Consider the following 26630-nt stretch of genomic DNA (forward strand, 5'->3'; position numbering starts at 1 on the left):
GAGAAGGTCTCGACTGGAAATGTCAACTGTTTCATGAATGCTGCCTGACCTGCTGAGCTCCTCCAGTATTTTGAGTGTGTTGCTTTGGATTTCCAGCCTCTGCCAAATCTTTGTGCTTTTGTTTTGCTGGGGCTGCTTGGCTTTGGTTATAATGAGAGAGTGGATAGGCCTGGAATGTAGGAAGCTGAGGGGTAACCTGATGCGGGTATACAAACTCACGAGAGGCATGTGATTGATAAGGTGAGGGATCACAGTCCTTTTCCCCAGGGCAGGGGAGTCTAAACCTAGAGTGCCAAGGATTCAGGAAAAGAAAGGCGATTTAACGGGGACCTGACAAGCAAGCTTTTCACACAGACGGTGTTGGGAGTATGGATCAAGCTGCCAGCTCTCCACTGGCAGTTGCAGTGTTTAAAAGACATTTGGGCAGCGCATAGATTGGAAAAGGTTATGGGTGGTTTGCAGGCAAATGGGACTAGCTCAGGAAGGCTTCATAGTTGGAAGGAGGAGTTGGGATACTGGACCTGTTTCCGTGCTGTGACTGATAGATGGATGACTTTATATCTTGGAAGACTATCTACATGGAATAAATCAATTCAATATGGAGGCCTGAGGGTTGAGCCTCCAGTTTGTCAATATTGGGCTTCATTGGAAGTGTTTAGGAGGTCAAAGACAGCGTTTTCCTGTTTCTCCTCAAGTCCTGATGTAACCTTGTGAACCTGTAACATTCAACTCAGCATTTCTCTTTCTGCTTGATAGGCTGTGTATTGTCATCTTTCCCCTTCACTTCAGATGATGTTAGAGGTGTATATTGGGTGAAGACACACAGTCCATGGAAAGGACGTCAAAAACTAGAAGGCGTAGGTTTAAGGTAGAAGAGGAAATGTTCACAGGACACACGAGGGGCAACTTCCTTATACAGAGGGTAGTGTGTATCCTTGAACGATAGGAGAGGACAGAAGACCATGGAAGAAAGTAAAGGGGGTGGGGAGGAGCACCAGAGGGAGGCAATGGACAGGAAAGGAGATAAGATGAGAGAGGGAAAAGGGGATGGGGAATGGTGAAGGAGAGGGCAGGGGTGCAATACCGGAAGTTCGAGAAATCATGCCATCAGGTTGGAAGCTACCCATATGGAATATAACATGTTGTTCTTCCAGTCTAAGTGTGGTCTCATTGCAACAGTAGAGGAAGACATGGATTGACGTATCAGAATGGGAATGGGAAGTGGAATTAAAATGGATGGCCACTGGGAGATCCCGCTTGTTTGGAGAACGGAGTGTAGGTGCTCAGCGAAGCAGTCTCCCAATCTACATCGGGTCTCCCTGATATCTCCTAGGCCACACTGGGAACACCGGACATGGTATATAACCCCAACAGACTCACAGGTGAATTGTTGCCCCACCTGGAAGGATTTTTTGTGACCTTGAATGGTAGTGAGGGAGGAGATGTAGGGGCAGGTGTAGCACTTGTTCCGCTTGCAAGGATAAGTGCCAGGAGGAAGACCAGTGGGGAGTGATGAATGGACAAGGGAGTAGCAAAGTATTTATAAGTTAGAGATACATTACTGAACAGGCATTTCTGGCCCAATGAGTCAACCCACCTATTAACCCTAGCCTAATCACAGAACAATTTACAATGACCAATTACCCTACTAACTAGAGTGTCTTTGGGCTGTGGGAGGAAATCATGCATTCACAGGGAGAATGTACAAAATCCATACGGTTGACATCAGCATTGAACTCCAAACTCCGATGCCCTGAGTTGTAAGAGCATTTGCTAACCACTGCACTACACTGTGTGTGTAGCTGATGTGCTGTTTGTTGAACTAACATCCAATCAGAATCCTGAAAATAGTTTGATGTTGGTCAGAAGTACGTTAAATCCACATGAAGGTATACACCCAGAATCAACTCTAAACTAGGATCCACTCAGTGGCGATGGAAGATCCAAGGGCGTAAGATTTGATGTGTAGAAATATAGACATCATTCAGGAATTGGCCTGATAGGACAAACTGCCTTTCTCTGCCATTCCACGACTCTGCTGCTTTTGACAGAAGTCTTGCTGTCTTTTTCATATGCAGGTATATTGACTAAACCTGACCTGGTTGACAAGGGAACAGAAATAAACATCCTTAAACTGGTGAATAACGAGGTTGTTACTTTGAAGAAAGGTTATATGGTTGTGAAATGCCGTGGACAACAGGATATTAATGACAATTTGACACTGGCTAAGGCTTTAGAGAGTGAGAAAGCTTTTTTCAAGCAAAATAAGGTTTTCAGGTAAGACAAAATGGTTGTTATTGTTCCTTTGTCATCATATTTTCATTGTTATTGTTTCAATAGGGAAGATTACAAAGAATATTGAATATTAAAACACATCATGTCTTCGTTGTAGGCAACTGTATGGGTTAATTTCCACAGGTGCTGCCTGACCTGCTGAGTTCTTCCAGCATTTTCTGTCGGCTAGTTTGGATTTGCAGGATCTGCAGACTTTATGATCTCACCTAAATGGTCACAGGAATCCAGATGTGATGTTTTTCTCTTACCTTCTTGTTTTTTCTTAGAACACTCTTGGATGATAATGCGGCGACAATACAGTGTGTGGCTGCTAGACTGTCGACAGAATTGGTGATGCACATTCAGGTGAGTGACTCTTTATTTCATCCAGTATACTGAACTTACTGCCTGTTACACTGCTGGCGTTTAGCTCTTCCATCTCTGGTCGTGTTCAGGGTGTGCATGTTTGTCCACAGACTGCTGGGAACTGCACCATCAATCTGTTGTCTCCATATACACAGAGACACATATTTTTATTGTGTGACAGTATGTGTGCTTGCAATCTTGAATGCGCTGCGGGCCTTGTGCACTGTATTTTTCCACGTTAGCCTTAGAAGTATGCTGTTTTGTTGGACTGTATTAATGTATGGTTGAATGATAATTAAACACCAGTTTGATGTGATTTTATTTGACTTGGGTAAACGTGATGTTAGCATTCCATTTTATAGGACAGGAATATAAAAACAAGGATGTAATGCCATGTTCTTATAAGGCATTGGTCAGGCAGTATTTGGAGTATTGTGAGCAGTTTTGGGCCCCTTATCTAAGAAAAGATGAGCTGGCATTGGAGAGGGTCCAGTGGAGGTTCATAAGGATGATCCGAGGAATGAAAGGATTAATATATGAAGAATGTTTGATGGCTCTGGGTATATCCTGATGGAGGTTAGAAGAGTAAGGGAGAATCTCAATGAAATCTATCGAATATTGAAAGGTCTGCACAAAGTAAACGTGGACAAGATGTTTCCAATAGTGGGGGAGTTTACAACCAGAGGGGTACAACCTCAGAGTAGAAGGATATCCCTTTAGAAGAAGATGAGGATGAAGTTCTTTAGATAGTGAATCTGTGAAATTCATTGCCAGAGATGAATGTGGAGGCTAAGTCTTTGGGTATATTTAAAGCTGAGTTTGATAGGTTCTTGATTTGAAAAGGCATCAAAGGTTATGGGGAGAAGGCAGGAGAATGGGATAATAAATCAGCCACTTGATGGGCTGAATAGACTAATTCTATGTCTTATAGGTGGCAAAATGACACGGTGATAGAGCTGCTGCCTCACAGCCCCAAAGACCTGGTTCAAACCCAACCTCTGACACTGTCTGCATTCTCCCTGTAATTGTAGGGATCCCTCCCACATCCCAACAACATGTGGATTGGTAGGTTAACAGGCAGCTGTAAAATGTCCCTAGCTTCATGAATTTTGCCCTGCTGTGTGAGGAATTGAGGCTGAGGCAATGGATCTGTGCTTTGGATCTATGAATTCACTCTCATTCTGAATGCTGTGGCTTGTCTTTATGCTTTACATGATATATTTTAACCCTCTCCCTCTCCCCTCCCCCTCTCCCCATCCCCCCTCCCCCTCCCCCTCCCCCTCACCCCCCTCTCTCCCCCCCCCTCTCTCCCCCCACCTGTCTGTCCTACCCCCGACTCATGTTTTATGGTCTTTCTTATAATCTGCTTAAGTAATTTTCTCCATTCCTACTTCCTACACTGAGTAGCCATCCTATCAGTTTGTCCATTGTAAGCAGGGGTACAATGGGCAATACAGACTTGATGGATTGAAGGACCTGTTTTGTGCAGTATGACTCCAGTGCTCAACAACTTTGGGTGACGTGGCATCGCACCTATTAGAACTGCTGGCCTGCAGCTTCACGAGCTCAGATTTGAATGCAACCTTAGACGTAGTCTGTGTGGAGTTTGCATGATCTCCCTTTGGTTGTGTGGCTTCCACTGGGTTCCCTGGCTTTCATCCACATCCTAATCATGTGTGGGTTGGGATATTAACTGGCTACTGTATGTCGATCAATGGTAGCATATTCAAGAGTTGATGGGAGCGTAATGAGATTAGTGTGGGGTGGTACAAATGGGTGCTGGTAGACAGCCCAAAATTGATGGACAGAAGGGTCTGTTTCTGGATTGTATGATCTTTTGATCATATTGTTTTTGTCTAATTCTTTCAAAGCAGTAGAATATTCTGCTTCTTCTCAAATGGAGACATTTCCATTTTGCTTAGTGGATTTATGGTAAAGAGCCGAACTGATGTCCTCCAATGCAGGTCTCCATCAGCCAACTACGGGAATCTGCTCTTTCATTCAGTGTGGCCTATTGAAAGTCTCCGTTATTATAATGACTTTAATTAGATGCTTTCTCTTTACTGTTTGGAGAAAATTGCTCCAACGTGATCAGGTTATCCTCTTACTCAATGTCAACAAGACCATGGAGCTGATTACTGATAGCAGGAGGAGGAAACCGGAGACCAGTCCTCTCAGAGGATCAGAGGTGGAGAGTCAGCAACTTCAAATTCCTCAGTTTTTTTATTTCAGAGGAGCTGTTCTGGTCCCAGCATGTAAGTGTAATTACAAAGAAAGTATGGCATCGCCTCTGCTTCTTCAGGAGTTTGCAAAGATTCAGCAAGACATTGAAAACTTTGATAAACTTCTGTAGATGTATAGTTGAAAATATACTCACTGGCAGCATCACAGCCTGATATAGAAAAAATCAACTCCTCTGAACAGGAAATCCTACAAAAAAGTAGTGGACCAGTCCATCATGGGTAAAGCCCTCTCCAACACTGAACACATCTATATGGAATGCTGTCAGACGAAGCCATCATCAGGGACCCCACCTACCCTGGATCAGGACTTTTCTCACTGTTGCCATCAGGAAGGAAATATAGGAGCCTCAGGAACAGTTATTGCCCCTCAACTATCAGGATAATTTCACTCAACTTCACTCACTCCATCACTGAACTGTTCCACACCATATGGACTCACTTTCAAGGACCCTTCATCTCACGTTCTCGACATTTGTTGTTGTTTTATTTATTATCATTAGTTCTTTCCTTTTGCTGTTAGTTGTCTTACAAACACTGAAGTTGGTGCGGTCTTACATTGATTCTTTTGTGGTTATTATTCCATTATGGATTCATTGCTTATGTCTGCAAGAAAACAAATCTCAGGGTTGTATAAGTGAGATATATAGACTTTGATTATAAATTTAGTTTGAACTTTGATAGCCGTATCCTGTCATTGCACATGGAGAGGCTCTTTACAACCATGCAGTCTCTGGTATGAATCTTCTGTTGATGGTTCTGTCAGCTTTGGATGAAATATTATTTAGAGTTGGTAGTGATGGAGGGCCTGAGATGAGAGAGGGTGAAAGAAATCCCAGGGTAAGTGAGGATCACACCAGAGAAGGAACAGGCCTGAGGTGGCAATAACTCAGGATGGGGAAGAAGGAACTTCTCAGCATAAGGACGTGCCCTGGGTGAAGGAAGGCCCAGCATCAAAAGTTTCTCCAGTTGTCTCCAGGTGCCAAAGTTCAAAGTTCATTTATTATCAAAGTATTTATGTGTTATACAGCCTTGAGGTTCCTCTCCTTACAGGCAGCCACAAAACAAAGCAACCCAAAAGAACCCATTTTAAAAAAGACTCTCAAACACCCAATTTGCAGAGAGAGGCAAAAATAAATGGTGAAAAAAATAGCAAGTAGCATTCAGAATAAAAGTGAGTCCATAGACATGGTGCCTGGAGCAGATATGAAAGACCTGAACTTTACATTGAATTGTATAATTTATCATGGGTGCCATGGTATTGTAGTGTTTAGTGTGACATTATTACAGCTCAGGGCATCGGAATTCGGAGTTCAATCCCAGCATCCTCTGTAGGGAGTCTCTGTACGTCTTCCCAGTGGAATGCAGTGTTTCCCCCAGTGCTCCACTTCCTTCCCACAGGCCAAAGACGTACCAGGTTGGTTAACTGGTCATTGTAAATTATATTGTTATTAGGTTAGGGTTAAATCGGGGCTGTTGGAGGTTGCTAAGCAGTGAGGCTTAATGGGTTGGAAGGATCTCTTCCGCTCTGTATTTCTAAGCCAGGGGATCCCTACTTTTTTTTACGCCACGGACCAATACCATTAAGCAGGAGGTCTGTGGATCCAAGGTTAGGAAACCCTGTGCTAAATAAATAAAAATTTATTTCTGAAAAAAGGTGAAATCAGTGTTACCCAGGAGACGAAAATAGGTTTTAGAAGCAATTCTTCAGTTAAAGAGGGACAGTGGGGGAAAACTCTGCCTGCTCAAGACAGTTTTGTAGCATAGAATGACATGTTCTCAACTTCTCTCCACAATGAAGAAAACTTTACCATCAATTCAGAATGAAATTCAGTGCAAAATTGCGGATACCAATAAGGAATTGCAGAGGCTTGGACGGAGAGTGCCTGTGGATGATGAGGAAAAGATGTCATTCCTCATTGATGTAAGTACAATTGTAATGTCCTGGTTCATATTTTTTCCTGTTATGCTGTATGTATTTCAGTTTGTGTTCCATGTGAGCTGCTGGTTTTTAGCTTATGTTTGGGTTACTGTTGAAGATAAGAGATGAGGAAAAATGTGTGCCATGCAATTAGGATGGTCGGATTAAGGGGAGGTTTCTCCAGTGAGGTACACTAAGAATGGGCTTGGTGCTTTTGTTGGAGAAGAGACGAAGAGAGAAGACACTGGAGAGAATGGGTTGTAGTGTACGATCGGTGGGAGACCCATTTGTTCGAGATGGATTGCGAGTGATGTTTGGAAGCTGGTGTGTGCTTTCACATGGACCAAGGGCCTAGCGCATGAATGACAGGGAAGTTCAAGATGAGCTCCAACTTGTGTAGATTTGACTCTTTAATTAGAATGGGCCCTTTTCTTTTTGTTATTTTTTACTACCCCTTTAGTTAAGATTCATAAATATAATTTTTTTAATCGTATGCAGTGTACTGTCTGTTGTTTCGTGGCATTAATTTGTAACAGAGTAGCAAATGACACAGCATCCACACAATCTGGGGTTTGGGGTGGGATCAAGTGCACCTCAATCTCACAAGTTTAGTGGGTTCTATATATTCTGTGTTCTTGTTGAAACCTTGGTATTAATGTTAACATTGTCACAGTGAAAAACTAGTCTTGCATACTGTGCAACAAACTCAAAATGCTGGAGGAATTCAACAGATCAGGCAGATTCTATGGAGAGGAATAAACAGTCGACAATTCAGGCTGCGACAAATCATCAGGACGTGGCCCAAAACGTGCACTATTCATTCCTTGAATAGTTGCCTGACCTGCTGAGTTCCTTCAGTCTTTTGTGTTTGTTGCTCTGGATTTCCAGCATCCACAGAATCTCCTGTGTTTATGTGTGTACTGTTTATATGGATTAAATTATTACACAGTGTATTGAGCTAAAATTAAACAGTAACAATGCAGAATAAATTGTGAAAGCTACTGAAAAAGTGCAATGCAGGTGAACAATAAAGTGCAAGGCTTTAACTATTCTGAATAGGCTTGTCTGGATAGCTGCAGTGAAGACGTTTCCCCCAAGGTGAAAGTTTAGAATCTGGTAATAAGAGGTTTCCTTTTAATACTGGGATAAAGAGGAATTTCTTCAGAAAGAGGATTATGAATCTTTGGAATTACCAACTCTATAGAGTACTGAAAGTGTTGCCTTCCGCTGCGATGACCTATTTTTCCCAAGCAATTGTTCAGGGTAATGTAAGGGAGGCAGGGGTATGGTTATGGTGGCTGATGGTGCAGTGGCTTCAACACTGGACTTTGAGGCCCGGGTTCGAATCTGACTGGCTCCTTGCACATTTTTCACCTGGTTTGATTGTTGAGCTTGCAACTTAGCCTCATAAGAAAGCAGACAAATTCTAAGGAAACAGCAGAACAAAATGCTGCCCTCTGCATGAAAAGGAACAAAAACAAAGTAGGGGGTGGAAACCTACACATAATTCACAGGTACCAACTGTGGTGAACTACATATACCTGTCTGGACACGCCCCCTGCTGACTGCTCCTGTGGCTCCTCCCACAGACCCCTGTATAAAGGCAATTGAGGCCTGAACCCGGCCTCTCAGTCTCCAGGATGTAGTATGTCACTCACTGCTTGTTCCTTCTTCCAGTCAATAAAAGCTGATATCTCGCCTTTACGTCTCAGAATGAGTTATTGATGGTGCAACAATTTTATTGACTGGAAGTTTTAAAACATGGAAACCGTTTTATGTCCGGAAAGATTGGATTTGGACCCCCAAGACCCTGAAGCAGCTCTTGCCTTTGAACTCTGGCTTGCATGCTTCCAATCATACTTGGAGGAGGTTTGTGCAACTGAACCTGCTGTTATGCACAGAATTCTCCTCTCGAGGGTCACCCCAAAAGTTTATTCATTTATCAGGGACCTGTTGACCTACGAAGGGGCACTGGACGCCCTCAAAAGACAGTACCTGCGGCCGGTGAAGACTGTCTATGCAAGACATCGCTTAGCTACGTGACGACAGCGGCCTGGAGAGTCAAGCACCGAGTTTCTCCGAGCCCTACAGACACTCGTCCGAACTTGTGACTGCAAAACGCTCACGGTGGAACAGCATGTGGAGCTGCTAGTAGGAGATCCCTTTGTTACAGGACTGAGGTCAGTGTACATGCGTCAGCGGTTGCTGGAAAATGCCGATCTTACACGCTCGGCGATCGAGACGGCTGACACGCTGGAGGCTGCTCTGCACAACGCTGATGCTGTCCAGTCGCACAATCCCCCGCCGGTTCTGTGGATGCCCCAGACCCCACTGCCACCGGTTCCCATGAGCGAATTCGCCAATGCCGCTGCCAGTCGTGATTCCACAAACTCCCCGAACCCGACTATAGCTTTGGCCAGGCGAAAGCCTGAGCTGTGTTATTTCTGCGGACTCGAAAAGCACCCCCGGAAACGCTGCCCGGCCCGAGAAGCGACCTGCTCCAGCTGCGGGAAGAAGGGCCATTTTCCCAAGGTCTGTAAGTCTAAACTACAACCGGGGTTGGGCAGCGCTGCGTGTGAGACATGGGGGCCACCATCTTGCATGCCCGGATGTGGGCGGTCATCTTTGTCGGTGTCAGCATGCCCCGCCCTCGACCCGCCAGTGTTTACCAGGCACCAAGACGGCTCAACTCTGGCCACCGTAACCCTTGACCAAAGCGCCCCACACCAACTTGCAAGGTCAAAGATGGACATCCTGGTGGAGGGGCACAGGACTAGCTGCCTGTTTGACACAGGCAGCACTGAGAGTTTTATTGACCCAGACACAGTGCAACGCTGCGGACTCGTGACACGGCTGGTAAGTCAGAGGATCACTTTGGCTTCTGGGTTGCATTCCACATATATCTGGGTGGGTTGTATCGCGACATTGGTGGTGCAAGGCACAGAATATCGGAACTTTGCACTACTGGTCATGCCTCAACTGTGCGCACCTGTGCTATTGGGGCTGGACTTCCAGAGCCATCTCGAAAGTGTGACTATGGCACATGACGGGCCCCTCCCACCACTCACTGTCAGGAATCCTCAGTTTGGTGGGACTTCACCATATACCCCGCTACTGACCACACACAAACACACACACACACACACACACACACACACACACACACACACACACACACACACACATCCCACCCAGCACCATGCCGACAGCTGCACTACTGACACAACTTGCAGCCTCTCCACCCTCAAGATCCCTCCCCCATCGCTGTTCGCCAACCTGATCCCCAACTGTAAACCTGTGGCAACTAAAAGCAGGAGGTACAGCGCGGGGGACAGGGCCTTCATTCAGTCAGAGGTTCAGCGGCTGCTCGGGGAGGGGATCATTGAGCCAAGCACAAGCCCTTGGAGGTCCCAGGTTGTTGTTATTCAGACTGGGCAGAAAAATAGGATGGTCGTGGACTATAGTCAAACCATCAATAGGTTCACGCAGCTTGACGCGTACCCCCTACCCTGCATCGTGGATATGGTCAATCAGATAGCTCAGTACAAGGTGTACTCAACAATAGATCTGAAATCCGCTTATCACCAGCTTCCCATTCACCCAGAGGACTGCCCCTACTCCGCCTTTGAGGCGGGCGGCAGGCTCTATCACTTCCTGCGCGTCCCATTTGGTGTCACAAATGGTGTCTCGGTCTTCCAGAGGGAAATGGACCGGTTGGTGGACCAGTACCAACTGAAGGCCACATTTCCCTGTCTGGATAACATCAACATCTGTGGTCGTGACTGGCTGGATCACAACACCAACCTCCAACGATTTTTCCAGGTGGCCGAAGCCCTGAACCTTACTTATAACAGGGGCAAGTGTGTGTTTGGAACCACCCGACTCCCTATCCTTGGGTATGTCGTGAAAAACGGGGTCATTGGCCCTGATCCCGACCGTATGCGCCCCCTGTTAGAACTCCGACTTCCCACCATCCTCAAAGCCCTCAGACGATGCCTGGGCTTCTTTTCCTATTACGCCCTCATTACGCAGACAAGGCCCGCCCCCTGGTCAAGTCTACCACTTTTCCCCTCTCTGCTGAGGCCTGCGCGGCCTTCAGCTGCATTAAAGGGGACATTGCCAAAGCAACGATGCATGTGGTGGACGAGACCATTCCCTTCCAAGTAGAGAGTGACACCTCCGATTTCGCACTTGCTGCTACCCTCAATCAGGAAGGCAGGCCAGTAGCATTCTTTTCTCGTAGAACTCTCCACCTACAACTTTGACATCCTGTACCGGCCTGGCAGACTCAATAAGCCCCCTGATGCCCTATCCCGGGGAACATGTGCTAGCGCACAGCTCGACCAGCTATACGCCCTTCATGCACATCTTTGCCATCCGGGGGTCACCCGATTTTACTATTTCGTGAAAGCCCGGAACCTGCCGTACTCCCTGGAGGACATCAGGATGATGACCAGGGACTGCCAAATCTGTGCTGAGTGCAAACCGCACTTCTACCGTCCTGAAACGGCGCAACTTGTCAAGGCCACCCGCCCTTTTGAGCGACTGAGTGTTGACTTTAAGGGCCCCCTTCCCTCCACCGACCGCAATGTCTATTTTCTCAATATTATTGATGAATACTCGCAGTTCCCCTTTGCCATTCCCTGCCCCGACACCACTACCACGTCCGTCGTAAAAGCCCTGCGCCAGCTCTTCACTCTGTTCGGATATCCCAGCTGTATCCACGGTGATAGAGGGTCCTCCTTTATGAGTGATGAGCTGCGCTGGTACCTGCTAGCTAGGGGCATTGCTACTAATCGGACCACGAGCTATAATCCCCGGGGAAATGGACAGGTGGAGAGGGAGAATGCCACACTTTTAGCCCTTAAGTCAAAAGGGTTGCCGGTCTCTCGATGGCAGGAGGTCCTCCCCGAGGCACTCCACTCTATCCACTCCCTGTTATGTACGTCCACCAATGCCACCCCTCAGGAGCGTCTATTCTCTTTTCCCAGGAAGTCTGTCACTGGGACGACCCTACCAGTTCGGCTGACGTCCCCAGGGCAGTGCTGCTCCGGAAACATCTGAGGAGTAATAAATACTCCCCGCTGGTCGAGAGGGTTCACCTACTACATGCGAACCCCCAGTATGCCTACGTGGTCTTACCTGATGGGCAGGAGGACACGGTCTCCGTCCGTGATCTGGCGCCCGCATGAGCAGCAGACCACTACCCCGAACACTCCCCGGTAACTATGAACCCTGTACCCAAGGTGACACCGCGCACACCGAGCCCTGCACAGACTCCTCATGACACTCATATACCGGGCGTTTCGTACGCGTATATACCAGGCGCCTCGCACATGCATGAGGGATCACTGATGCCTAGTGGGCTGACACCTCCAGTTAGGCTGGAACCAGCACAACCTCCGTCTCCGGTGCAACCACCACCGGCTCCTGTGCAATCACCACCACCGGCACCTGTGCAATCACAGTCGGTGCTACGTAGATCACAGCGACCGATTCGACCACCTGATAGACTTAACCTGTAAGAAACTTCGCCACATGGGGACTCTTTTTAAAACAAAGGGGGGGGGGGTGAATGTGGTGAACTACATATACCTGTCTGGACATGCCCCCGCTGACTGCTCCTGTGGCTCCTCCCACAGACCCCTGTATAAAGGCGATCAAGGCCTGAGTCCGCCCTCTCAGTCTCCAGGATGTAGTATGTCACTCACTGCTTGCTCCTTCTTCCAGTCAATAAAAGCTGATATCTCACCTTTATGTCTCAGAGTGAGTTATTGATGGTGCATCACCAACATTGAGTTGGGATTCATTTTAAGAGGCTGGTCTGATGTAATGACATGGAGTTTTATTTACTGTGCTTTATGTTCTGCATTTGCTTGACAATATAGTCAGTTGTACTGGTTTGCATTGAACTTAAAAAGTCTGTCATTTTATTTACGAAACCCTACAATAGAAATCACAAAATGCATGTAATGGGGACGATTGTTTATAAAGGTGTCGAGGGAATGGAAAGTGTTGGTACAAGTGTGGTGCCCAAATACATCTTTGACAAATTACTTTTTGGATTACTTGCAGAAAATTAGAGGCTATATTGAGGACATTGTTAACGTAACAAGCGGAGAGTACACAAAGGACTACAGTGATAACGATAGACTGTACAGTATGGCATGTACAGCTTTTGGCGATTGGAATGATCTGCTTATTTCAGAGCAGGCTGAGAGTAAGTATTAAAACTGACTTCCATTCATATTGTAATGCGTTACACACTTGAAAGTGCTTACAGGAAGCTTCCCAAGTTTTCTGTGAACCCAAGGGCCAATGGGTTACTGTTATGGGTGTCATGGTAGCCAGAAGCTCCTGTAATATTTTACACCACCAGTGACGGGCTTCATTCTCTTCTGCTGACTGGAAGGAGATTGTACCGTCTCCCCGTGACCGCGTGGGTTTCCACTGGGTGTTCTAGTTTCCTTTTATGTTCCAAAGATGTATGGATTTGCTTGTAGGAAGGGGCAAGAACAGAGGCCAGGCTCACCAAAGATTTTAAATTTAAAAAAAAACAATAGTCAAAATATAAAAGTAAGTCGTAAAGAGGCTTTATTCTTCAATCTTCTGTCTTTCCAGCTGAAAAGGTAATGAAAGCTAAAGTAACAGAACACTTTGCAAAGTCCCGTGGGAGAGAATTACCTGGATTTACCAATTACAAGATCTTTGAGTCACTCGCCAGGAATCTGATTCTGAAGATGCAACCTCACTCTTTAACCATGCTAAAAGAAATATCAGGTAATGCGTACAACTAACAAGCCATAACCATGAAGCAGAAAAGCTCTGAGCACTCAGGTACTGATGCCTTGCTTCGTTTGTACACTCAGTGGCCAGTTTACTAGGTACAAGAGGTACCTCATAAACTGGCTACTGAGTCAGTGTGTTCCTGAATGTTTGTTGTATTCAGCTGCTGTAGTCCATCCACCTGCACGGTTTGACATGTTGTGCATTCAGAGATGCTCTTCTGCACAACACTGTTGTAATGCATGATTATTTGAGTTATTGTCACTTTCCTGTCGGCTGGAACCGGTCTGGCCGTTCTCCCCTGACACTAACAATCATTCCACAGTCACTTACTGAAGAATGACAATAAACATTCATGAATCCTGTACTTGTTGCAAGAAGAGATTTCACAGAGGGAGCAAGGTTTTCATTGGCTAGAAGGAATACATGGTGGGGAACTGACCCCATTAGGTGATTGCTCAAGGACCAGGGGTGGAAGATCTCAGGTTATTGAGGGGAAAATGTAAGAAGCAATGTGAGGATTTTGAACTGTCAGTTACTCCCTAGAAGGAGAATTGGATGGTCAGCTGAGAGTGAATAATTCACAAGGATAGAACAAAAGAGTGGAGAAATTAAACAAAACTGATTGCCAGCATTAAGTTGAAAGGATAAATAGCCTCTTTCTCAAAGAATCATACTTTATAGAAATGGACTGTGTTCGCCATCAAAACCCTCACAATAACATCTCTATCCTGGACTATCACTGTAGATTTATATGTCACAGTATTTCAAGTGCTCGTTTAAGTCCTTGTTAAATATGGTGAGAGTACCTGCCCCCTGAAGGAGCAACAACTCATATTCCATCTGGGTAGCCTCCAAATCGACGGATTCAACATTAAGTTTTCTAACCAATACACACAAATGCTGGAGGAACTCAGCGGGCAAGGAAGCATCGGAATGAAAAGAGTACAATCAACGTTTCAGGCCAAGCCCCTCATCAAGACTGGAGAAACAAAGATGAGGAGTCAGGACAAGAAGGTCGGGGGAGGAGAGGAAGAAACACCAGGTGAAAGGTGAAACCGGGAGTGGGGCTGGGGTGAAGTAAAGAGCTGGGAAGTTGATTGGTGAAAGAGTAGTGAATCTGTGGAATGCTCTGTCACAGATTGCAGTGGAGGCCAAGTCCGTGGGTATATTTGAGGTGGAAGCTGATCATTTCTTGATCAGTCAGAGCATCAAATGATATGGTGAGAAGGTAGGTCTATGGGGTTGAGTGGGATCTGGGCTCAGCCATGACAGAATGGTGGAGCAGACTCAATAGACTGAATGCCTAATTCTGCTCCTGTGTATGATGGTCTTACGACTGGAGGAGGAGGAATCTGATGAGAGGAATTTCATCACTGAGCGTTATTCTAATGATAAATAAAAACAACACAGGATCATTCATTTGAACTGTAGAACTCTAAATGGCACAGTCTGAGCATTTGGAAGGGGCTGGAAATCATAAGCACAATAGGTTCTGTAGATGCTCGACATCCAGAGCAACACATGCAAAATGCTAGAAGAACTCAGCAGCTCTGCCCTGGAATTTCTCTAATCTCTGGTACTTTCTCTTTTTTCATTCCCCCTCCTGGTTCCATTCTTACCTCTTCTTTCCTCACCTGCCCATCACCTCCCTCTGGTTCCCTTCCTCCTTCCCTTTTTCCCCAGAGTCTACTGTCCTCCCCTATCTTCTTTAGTCCTTTACTACTTCAGCCTATCACTCCCTAGCTTCTTACTCCATTCGCTTCCCACACCCAACCACCTTCCCCCTCACCTGGTCTCACCAGACACCTGCCTACTTGAATTCCTTCCCCTCACTCCCCACTTCTTTTATCTGCTTTCATCCCCTTTACTTTCCAGACCTGATGAAGGGTCTTGGCCCAAAGTGTCAATGGTTTATCCCATTATATAGATAGAACAGCCTGAGCTGCTGCATTATTACAGCATTTTGCATGTGTTGCTCTGGATGTTGAGCATCTGCCGAACCTATTGTGTTATCATTTCCAAATGCTCAGGCTATGCCATTAGAATCTATAGTTGAAATGAATGATCCTATGTTGTTCATATTTATCTCTGGACTAATGCTCAGTGGCTATTTCATTAAGCATGTCCTGTACCTAATAAAGTGTCACTGATTGTATTATTGTGGTCTTCTGCTGTTGTAACCCATCCACTTCAGGGTTTGACATGTTGTGCATTGAGAAATGCTCTTCTGCACTCCACTGTTCTAATGCATCATTATCTAAATTACTGTCACCTCCCAGTCAGTTTCAGATGACATTCTCCTATGACCTCTCTCATTAAGTTGTTTTTGCACACTGATCTGCCACCCACTGGATGATATTTTGTTATTCTCCCCATTCTCTTTAACCCCTGGAGACTGCTGTGTGTGAAAATCCCAGGAGATCAGTAGTTTCTGAAATACTCAAACCACCCTGTCTAGCACCAACAATCATTCCATGGTCAAAGTGACTTAGATCACATTTCTTCCCCATTCTGATGTTTGGTCTGAACAACAACTGAACCTCTTGACCATGTCTGCAAGCTTTATTTTTCATTTTCAAAATCTCTTTATTGATACATAATCTTCTACAGCTATAAAATGATACGACTTCAACCAGTTGACATATATACAATTAATAAAGCTGAAGAAAAAACTTATCAAAAAACAATGATATATGATAATGAAAAAAAAATTAAAGAAAAGAAGGAAAAAAGAGAACCCCAACTAACTAAAAATAAGAAACCCCACTAACTACAAGAGAAAGAAAAAGAAAAAAGAAAAAAAAAGGGGAAAAAACATTAGGAATCAACTCCCAGAGCAATACCGTCTTACCATCATCTATATATATATATAAAGAAGAAAAATCATTAACTGCCAATTCACATTTATATAAAATAGAATTGGAAGGAAACCATATAAATTAATTCAAATTAAATGATAATATTTGGCAAAAGAGCCCCATCTTCTCTCAAAATCAAATCGAGGATCAAAAGTTTAACTTCTAATGTTTTTCAGAACTAAGACATAACGTTACTTGAGAAAACCATTGAATTAATGTAGGGTCAGAGGTATCTTTCCATTTCAATAAAATAGCCCTTCTTGCCAACAATGTAACAAATGCAATTACATGTTGGTCTGAAGATGAAATACCCTGAATATGATGCGGAACTGTTCCAAATAGAACAGTCAATGTATTAGGTTGTAAATTAATTTTCAGAGCTTTAGAAATTGTAGAAAATAAAGATTTCCAAAAAGATTTTAAAGAAGAACATGACGAGAATATATGTGACAAAGTGGCTACTTCAGTTTTACACCTATCGCAATAATTGTCTATGTTAGGAAATACTTTGGATAGTTTCTCCTTTGTTAAATAATAACGGTGAACAATTTTAAATTGAATTAAATAGTATTGGCACATAACGAGGAAGAATTGACCATTTTCAGAACTCGCAACCAATCTTCATTAAGAAAGGTCATATTACGTTCTCTCTCCCAATCTTGTTTAATCTTTAGTGAGAAGTTAACTTTATGTAGTAAAAATAAATTATAAATTCTACCAATGGAACCTCTTACTAAAGTATTCATATTCAAAATAGTATCTAACAAATCAGATTCTTGCATATATGGATACTTAGGTAAGTATTTTTGTAAAAAATGTCTAACCTGAAGATATTGCAGAAAGTGTGTATGAGAGAATATTTGCTAACTAACTCTTTAAAAGTCATCAATCGACTGTCACAAAATAAATCTGCGGAAAAACAGATCCCCTTATTTCTCCATAAGAGAAAAATGGGATCGGTTATTGAAGGTTTAAATAAAAATTTTTGATATAAAGAACTTGACAATTTAAATTGTTTAAGATTTAAAAAATTGCAAAACTGAAACCAAATCTGTAAAGACTGTTTAATAACAGGGTAGAGATTTAAATTTGGAATTTTGGAGAGTTGTACAGATAATGGAGTTCCTAATAATGAGGTTAAATGAAATTGTTTGATAGCTTTTAATTCCAAATCAATCCAAGCTGGTTTTTTGGCTCTTATCGAGACAATATAGCCAGAAACATGATTGTCAAATATTAACAGCCCAATAATACAATCTTAAATTAGGAAGTGCAAGTCCACCATCTTTTTTAGATTTTTGTAAATGATACTTATTAATTCTTGGTCTTTTATTGTTCCAAATAAAGGACAAAATAATAGAGTCAATTTGATCAAAATTTTTTTTGGTTAAAAAAATAGGTATAATTTGAAAAATATATAAAAATCTAGGTAAAATCATCATTTCACGGCATGGATATGACCTATTAAAGAAAGTGTAAGTGGGTTCCATCTGGAAAATAATTGTTTCATAGAGTCCATTAAAGGAACTATATTCGCTTTATAAAGATCTTTATATTTTTTAGTAATTATAATACCTAAATATTTAGAAGAATTAACAATTCTAAATGGAATATCATTATATATAAAAACAGGAGCATTTAATGGAAACAATTTTATATAAGTTAAGGTTATATCCTGAAAATTGTCCAAAATCATTTAGTATTTCCAAAAGATTAGGAATAGATTCTTCAGGGTTCGAAATATAAACCAAAAGATCATCTGTGGAAAGAGAAATCTTCTGTATGGTCCCATTTATAGAGGTACCATGAATATTTTTAACTTCACTGAGTATTATAGCCAAAGGCTCCTGTACAAGATTAGATAATAAAGGGCTTAATGGACATCCCTGTCTAGTACCTTGTGAAAGTCCAAAAAAAGGAGACCTAAGATTATTAGTAGTAACAGTAGCAATAGGATTCTTATAGATAATTTGAATCCACCTATTGAAATGATTACCAAAGCCAAATTTTTCTAATACCTTAAACAGATATGTCCATTCAACTCTATTAAATGCCTTATCTGCATCAAGAGAAATAACACATTAGAGTATCTTAGATAGTGATGAATATATAATGTTCATCAATCTCTGAACATTGGAGAAAGAGTATCGGCCTTTAATAAAGCCTGTTTGATCCAGAGAGATGATTTTAGTTAAAACATTTTCCAAATGGTTAGCCATTATCTTAGAAAGAATTTTGCATCCACATTTAATAATGAAATGGGTCTATATGATGAACATTTAGTAGAATCTTTATCTTTCTTAAGGATTAAGGAAACAAAAGCTTCATAAAAGTGACGTAAATTACCCTTCTCTAAAGATTCATGAAATATTTCCAAAAGATATGGAGAAAGTAATTTTTCAATTTTTTTGTAAAATCCTACCGAATAACCATCAAGTCCAGGAGCTTTGCCTGATTGCATTGACAACAAAGCCTTCTGAATTTCATGCTCAGTAATTGGAGCTTCAAGCATCCATTGATCTTCAACAATAATTTGAGGAAATTTAATCTTATGTAAAAAAAGCCTTCATTTTGGAGGAACCTGAAGGAAACTGAGATTTATAAAGATCAGAATAAAAATCCTGAAAAATATTATTAATGTCTTCATGAATACTTACTATATCTCCATTATCTTAATGAATCTTTAACATTTGTCTTTTAGCTCTAGCTGCCCTTAATTGGGAAGCTAAGAGCCTATTAATTTTATCCCCAAAAATATGAAACTGACTTTTCAAATAGGATAATTGAATAATAAATTATATTGTGATTGTAATTCCACTCTTTTAAACAAATCAACATTTGGAGCGGTTGCATTGATGTTATCTAAATCTTTAATTTGTTTAGAAATTTTATCTAATTTTATTCTTGCCTGTTTCTTCAGCTTAGCTATATGCAAAATCATCTGACCACATGAATAAGCTTTTAATGTATCCCAAATTACTATCTTTGAGACGTTTCCTGTATTTATTAAAGAGAAAAAACTCTTTTATCTGAGTTTCCGTAATTCTGAGCTTTGTAACAAATGTTCTGAAAAATGCCAAAGTGGTCTTGTAGAAGCAACATCTTTCAGTTCAAATATTATGTTTAAGGGATCGTGATCAGAGATGACAATTGCATCATATTCACATTTCTGAACATTAAATAGAAGTTGAGGATTGACTATAAAAAAGTCGATTCTCAAATATTTATTATGAACATGTGAGAAAAAGGAATATTCTCTATCACTAGGATGCATATGTCTCCAAACTTCAATTAAGTCATAATCAATTAAAAAGGAATTAATAAGTGATGCAGAATGATAGGGAGTTGATGTTTAGACTTATCTATTAAAGGATTTAAACAAATATTAAAATCACCACCCATTAATAACATATATTCATTTAGATCAGGTAATGGAGCAAAAACAACTTTAAAGAATGAGGGATCATCAACATTTGGTCCATAAATATTAACCAAAACCATTTTCCTGTTGTAAATTGTTCCCTTAACAATCAAAAATGTACCATTAATATCAACAATAATATCCTCCTGGTTGAAAGGAATATTGGAATCAATGAAATGGAAACACCTCTAATTTTACTTTGAGAATTTGTGCAAAGATTATATCAGACTGGAATCAGTTAATAGTTTTAAATGTTTTCTTATGCTTAATAGGGTGATTCCAACCTCGGACATTCCAACTTAAAACATTTAACTGTTTAAATACCATCATGAGACTTTATAACTAAAAAAAAGTAATTAGACACATGTCAGGATAAGTTAGTCAAGAATGGCGGAGATAAACAATGATAATAATTTGCGTACACTCCGGAATTCCATAATGGGGATAAAAAATAAGAAAAGAAAAGAGGAAAAAAACCCACCCAACCTCCAAAGCCCGGAAATAGGTCAATATCGATGGACGCAAACCCCAAAGAATGTATGAAAAGCAATTGTAAACTCCACCTGCCTGAATAAAAGGTAAAAATGAAAAGAGTAATCTCTGTCTCCCTCTTCCAGACATACATCTCATTACAGTCGACATACAGCTCATTACGGTTGAGTTGAAAAGAACAGCTATTAGAAACAAACTTCAGTTTTGAAAGTGACCTTCATAATATTAGATAAGGAAAAAACATGTCCAAAAAAATTCTTGTAATATTTGCTCAGAAGAAAAACAATTGCCATCTTTAAATTATCAAATCTATCTTTAAAACATAAAGAAACCAAGATAATTACTTAAAAGTTCTTAACAAAAGCATATGATACACAAAAGCAATTAGTTCATTTAAATGCTGCAAAAAGAAATTTTTTTTTAGATGGTTCAAAGTTATCTACAGTCTTTTGACAGTTCTCTCGCTATGTCTTCTGAGGTTACAACCATCCAAACCAGTCTATTTCAGAAATGAAAGTACATTTTAAGGTAAAGATTTCCAGCAAATCTTCTGATTTCATCACTCCTTACATCGCGAGACAATTAAACAGTTGTAAATCATTCAAACTTCAGACTTCAGACTCGTCAGGGAGAGAATTAATAAAATGCAATGATTCAGCTGGGTCCTCAAAAATACGAACACCAGAATTTTAGATGAAAAGCCTTAATGTAGCTGGGTATTGAAGAGATGGATGCAACTTTCCTTGATAAGTAAGCTGTACGCATTACAGCAGCGAATCCAGAACGTTTCTGAAAAATTTCATGTGGAAAATCTTCAAAGAAGTGAATCTCAGAGCATTGAAATTGTAACAACCTTTGTTTTCTTGCAAGCTTAATAATGCGGTATTTGTCTCTAAGACGAAGAAAACGCACAACAACATGCCTGTTGTGTTGTGTCAACAACACTTGATCCGAGGACTTTAAAGCACCAACTCTATGAGCCATTTCACTCTCCAGCATTTGTAGGCAAACCTCCGGAAATAAAGATTGAAACATTTTAGCAAAATAATCCAGTATGTGGGCAGATTCTGATTTCTCTTTTAATCCAACAATTTCAATTTTGTTCCGACAAGAGCGAGCCTCCAAATCCATGATCCGTTATTGAGCCTTTTCCAAACAAGAAGAACTATTAGCCACATTTATGCAAGCTTTATGCATTGGGTTGGCTGATTAGATATTTGCTTTATTAGAGTAGGTGTACAGGTATACCTAATAGAGTGGCCATTGAGTGCTAGTGCTTTTGCCATTTGTAAGTCATTTAAAACACAATCAAGACATTATAATTCTCTGTCTGACTTCACTCTTATTTTCTCAATAGGCCTGGTCCAGAGAGTGCTTAAAAACATGACTTTATGGCACTTTGAAGGTCTGCCGAACCTACTGAGATTGGTCCAGGTATGTGGATAGTTGACGTCTGTTTTTCCATTAGCGAAGGGTTGGGAATGGGTGATGTGTCTGAAATCCATCAGAGGATGCTGAATCTGAAAAGCAGAATCTCCCAGGGAAAATGACTGGTAATATTTAGAAAGAATTGAGGAGCTCTAGAGGTTGAGATCGGTGATCTAATGGCATGAGTTCAAATCTCACCTCAGCTACTGGAGAATTGAATCTCAGCTAATTTAAACAAAATATGGAGTAATTAAAAAAAGCAATCTAAGTAATGGCAACAATGAAACACTTGGAAAACTGTAAAACTCTGTCTAGTGATGTGTCACAAGGATTGATTCTGAGTCCACTGTTATGGATTTGGATGGGAATGTAGTTGACATGCTTAGTAAATTTTTAGATGACACAAAACAAATGGTACAAACAAGAGGTGCTGGAAAGCCGAGTAACACACGCACAAAATGCTGGAGGAACTCCGCAGGCGAGGCAGCATCAATGGAGAAGAGGAAACAGTTTACATTTCAGGCCGAGACCCTTCATCATGACTGAAAAAATTGGTATTATAGTAGACCGTGACGGTTATGTAAGGTACAGCTGTCTCTTGATCAACTGGGAAAGTGGGCCAAGGAATGGCAGGTGGAATTTAACTCGGGTGTGAAGTGTTACATTTTGGCTGTGTTTGACCCATCTCCCTCAAATCTATGTGCCTGTCCAAATGTCTTTGAAATATTGCAATTTTATCGACCTCTACTAATTCATCTGGCAGCTTGTTCCATATACCTGTGTGTTCTTCAGTTTGCAACTAGAGTAACTCAAAAGACCAGTTGTAGTTTTTGAGAGAAAAGTCCTGCTAGGTATAGTTTAATGAGATTATGTGAATAACGCACTTTGAAGGAGTGTGTGGGAAGGCAATATCATCGAAGGGGACTGAAAATCAACTATCAAATACCTACCAAGTATTGAATGGCATAGATGTTGTGGATGTGGAAGTCTAGGACCAAAAGGCATAGCCTCAGAATAGGGCATCCCTTTAGAACAGAGATAATGAGAGTTTTTATTTTTAGCCCGAAGTTGGCAAATCTCTGGAATTCATCATTGCAAGTGGCTGTGAAGGACAGGTCAGAGGGTATATTGAAAGTGGAGGTTGATGGATTCTTGATGAGTAAGTATGTCACTGGCTATGGAGGGAAGGCAGGAAACTGGGGTTGAGAAGGAAGAATAAATCAATAATGATTGAATGACGGAGCAGAATTGATAGGCTGAATGGCCTACTTCTCCTCGTGTATCTTATGGTACTATTATGACGAAATGAAATAAGTTATGAGACAACACTGCTATGTACCTTTCCCCCTGTATTTGGTAATGCAGAATCCCCATTCCTATCACTGAGAAAGTAATGATCTGAAGCCATGCTAGCCTGGTGAGGTCTGGGAGAAGCAACTTTCACTAGATAAAAAAGGGGAATCCCAGAATGGTCAGACTCTGCTGTTGAGCTCCACATGGCCCAGCAATGGAGAGTGATATATGCACCAACAGTGGTCTTTGATCCATAGCCAAGTCTGGCAGTGACACAAACCATTTGTAAAGTCCCAGCAAAGTACAGGTTGGGTTCCCCTTATCTGAAATTTTAAATCCAAAGTTGTTTTGAATGCTGACATGATGTCACAAATGGTAAATTCCCCAAGGCGCTGGGAAGGTTCCCAGATATTGTGCAGATGTGTACACACCACAGACATCTCTGCAAAGGGACCTCCAGTTGTAATGAACAGAACATAATGAAAAATAGAAAAACGCTGAATAAAGTGAAAAATGAAGATCTTGACTATGTATTGAAAGAATGGATTCATTAGCGTCAGAGTGAACATCTGCTGATCATGAAACAAGCAAACTTCTATCGTGGCAAACAAAAAATTGAAACTAATTGTGAATATTCAACAAGCTGGTAGTAGAAATTTAAGAAAAGGCACAGTATTAAATGTTTAAGGATTTGTGGTGATAAAGTGTATGCTGATGATGAAGCAGCAGAGCAATTTATTGATCAGATAGCCGCTGATGAAAATCTAACGCTGCAGCAGGACGTGTATGATGAACAAGTGTAAGACAAAGACTGCTTACTAGTAGCACATAAATTCAGAGTTGGAAATTATGGTGGTCCCAAGATATTCAATTATATATTCCAAAATTCAAAACAATAATCTAAAATCCTGAAAACTTCTGGCCCAAGCATTTTGGATAAGGGGTACTCAACCTATATTTACAAACAACCTGTCTTCTGCAGAAAATGATCGATGATATTCAGGAGGAACAGGAAATGGAAGCGGAGAAAATGCTGAATACTTTGTTCAAAATGGAAAGCCTGATCTACACTCAGGACTTAATTTACTGCAAAAAGCTGAAGAAGGTTCAGGACGCATATAAAAAATCAGACGAGGAAGAAGGAACCTCAGAGAATGTTAAAAACACAGAAATGGCCAGAATGTCAATTCATTTGAAGGCCTATTTTAAGGTGAGCTATCCAACTAATACAATTAGATTTTTAACAATATACTTAACGCTACTCCCTTCAGTAGGTCTAGATTGATTGGTCTGCATGTACACAGCATTGTGAACAGGAGGAGGGCAAAGGTCACCACAGCCTAAGGGTACTGAGCAGCAAGTGCTTCCAGGAACAAAATAAACTGGTATTAAAGACCAAAGATGCCCAAGTTATTTTTAGCAGAAACCTCTTCACCCATCCTAAATGTGTGGTTGGATTGTTGCTGAGAATGTTTATGAGACGCTGTTCTGATTCAATGGTTCAGTTTAATATCAGAGAATGTATACAATATACAGGCTGAAATTCTTACTCTTCATAGACATCCACAGAACAGAAAAAACACCCAAAGAATGAACGGCAGGAAATGTTAGAACTGCAAAGTCCAATCCCCCCCTCCCGTTCACAGGCAACAGCAAAAGCATCAATCCTCCCTTCCCCTTCCCCCCACTTGGTCCAGCAAAAACATCAAATCCCCCCACCACCCACCATATAATCAATAGCAAGCCCCCAGAAACCACGATCTGGTGTCCATCAGGAACTACTGTCCGTTCCAACACTTCAACATCTCAGACAGGCTCTCCCCCTCACTAGCAAGTGGCAGAGATTTATTGTTCCTGCAACAACAAGAGGGGAGATGAACAGCTCACTGTTTCAGTGTTACAATCTGCCATGTTGCCTGTCCGAGTTCTTCGACTCGAGGACCGACTGTAACTCACCATCAAGAGAGAGAGCGAGAGATTGAGTGCAGGGGCCTTCAGGTTGTCCACAGGGCTATACTTCAAAGGCACACATCTTCCAGGCCACACCTGGAGATATCGAATCACCAGGCCACACGACAATTCCTAAAACAGGAATTCACTGCACTTGAAAAACCATAGTCTGAGCTAAATCTATAGATCGTGGACTCCTACAGGACCCCAGACACATTGAGAAGAAAAGAGGGACCTAAAAAAAAGAGGAAGAATAACCTATTTTGCAGATGAACTGGAAAAAATTTGCCTGAGTCTGCAAAAAACTCTGGTACCAGGAAATAAGACTCTGATAAACCAGGTTAATATAGTACAGTGTATTGTCTCTCTTACCTTTTCCTTAATACGTCATAATACCAAAATGTTGTACATCTAAAGTACGCAAGGTACTTTAAAAGGGTGGCTTGGTAGCCTAGCAGTTCGTGCTTTACAGCACCATTGATCACTAATCTGGGTTTGATTTCCACTGCTGCCTGTGAGGAGTTTGTACATTCTCCCTGTGACAGTGGGGGATTCCTCTCGGTGTGCAGACCGTTAGGGTTAGTGAGTTGGGGACATGCTTTGTTGGCACCAGAAGCAAGGCCACACTTGAGACTAACCTCAGCACACTCCTTGGACTGCAGGCATTTCACTGCATGTTTTGATGTTTCCATGCACATATGACAAATAAAGCTAAAAATTCAATCTTTAAAGCCTCAACCCTCACTTGCAGAAAAGACTTGCAGAAGGTTGATGGTGGATTGACTTTATATTTCAGATTGCTTTGAACCGACTGGCTGATATAGTGCCAATGGCCATTAACTTTCACCTGCTGCAGGAGTTGGCAGACAAGCTACACCGTGAAATGTTGCTGTTGCTGCAGCACAGGAATCAGATTGAGATGTTGCTGATGGAAGAGGCGGGTATCTTCGAGAAGCGCCAGCTCCTCTCCAACCGCCTGAAGAGACTGAAAAAAGCTAGTGAGGCCTTGACCATGTATTAACAGGAAATATCCTGCTGTTAGATATAGTGAACATTAAATAAACTGGTGAATGAATTGTGTAATGTGCTGTAAGGTTTCACTGCTAACGTAATAGTTTTTTTTTGTAATGTTCACTGCAGAAGTAACGGTTTCTCTGTAGCAGCAATGTTTGGGTTAATGCTGGAGATAACAGGATTGTGGATGCATGTTAGCCAATCAGGAATTTGTTGCCCTGTCTTGTGAATCTGTAAGCAGTTGATTTCATGGGCTTTTGGGTGGGGGGGGAGGAGGGAGAGAGAGAGAGAGAGATACTGATGTGCTTTTGTTCGAATCAAGTTTATCAGTTTGACCACCAGTGTCATTACATAAGAAAAGTCCACGACCTTCCCAGCCAAGGGCTGCTGATGAATGACACTGATAATCCAGGAAGTCGGGAAAAATCAGGTTCATTACGGCACAGTGCTATAAAAACCAACGCACACACTGCACATTGCTGGTGCCCCATCAGTAGTAATTGCCACCAGTTTATGAATGGGGATGTCATATTCATGGACTTTTTTTTCAAACATTGTAAATATCCTCACCTCTTGTTCTCTCT

General features: G+C 41.9%; 1 protein-coding gene across 2 annotated transcripts in view; it reads left to right on the top strand.

Moving 5' to 3' along the window:
- Window positions 1-26286, top strand: part of LOC132393477 (interferon-induced GTP-binding protein Mx-like) — a 49817-nt gene extending 23531 nt beyond the window's left edge. For both annotated transcript variants that reach the window (XM_059968756.1, XM_059968757.1), the window contains exons 9-16: window positions 2079-2277; window positions 2562-2640; window positions 6682-6804; window positions 12877-13021; window positions 13423-13581; window positions 21719-21795; window positions 24065-24292; window positions 25829-26286. In XM_059968756.1, the coding sequence (XP_059824739.1) occupies window positions 2079-2277; window positions 2562-2640; window positions 6682-6804; window positions 12877-13021; window positions 13423-13581; window positions 21719-21795; window positions 24065-24292; window positions 25829-26053 (1235 nt within the window). In that variant the 3' untranslated portion in view covers window positions 26054-26286. The remainder of the gene's footprint in view (window positions 1-2078; window positions 2278-2561; window positions 2641-6681; window positions 6805-12876; window positions 13022-13422; window positions 13582-21718; window positions 21796-24064; window positions 24293-25828) is intronic.
- The last annotated feature ends 344 nt before the right edge of the window (window positions 26287-26630 follow it).

The sequence above is a fragment of the Hypanus sabinus genome, chromosome 4 (assembly GCF_030144855.1).
Source record: "Hypanus sabinus isolate sHypSab1 chromosome 4, sHypSab1.hap1, whole genome shotgun sequence".
In the NCBI taxonomy this organism is placed as follows: Eukaryota; Metazoa; Chordata; class Chondrichthyes; order Myliobatiformes; family Dasyatidae; genus Hypanus; species Hypanus sabinus.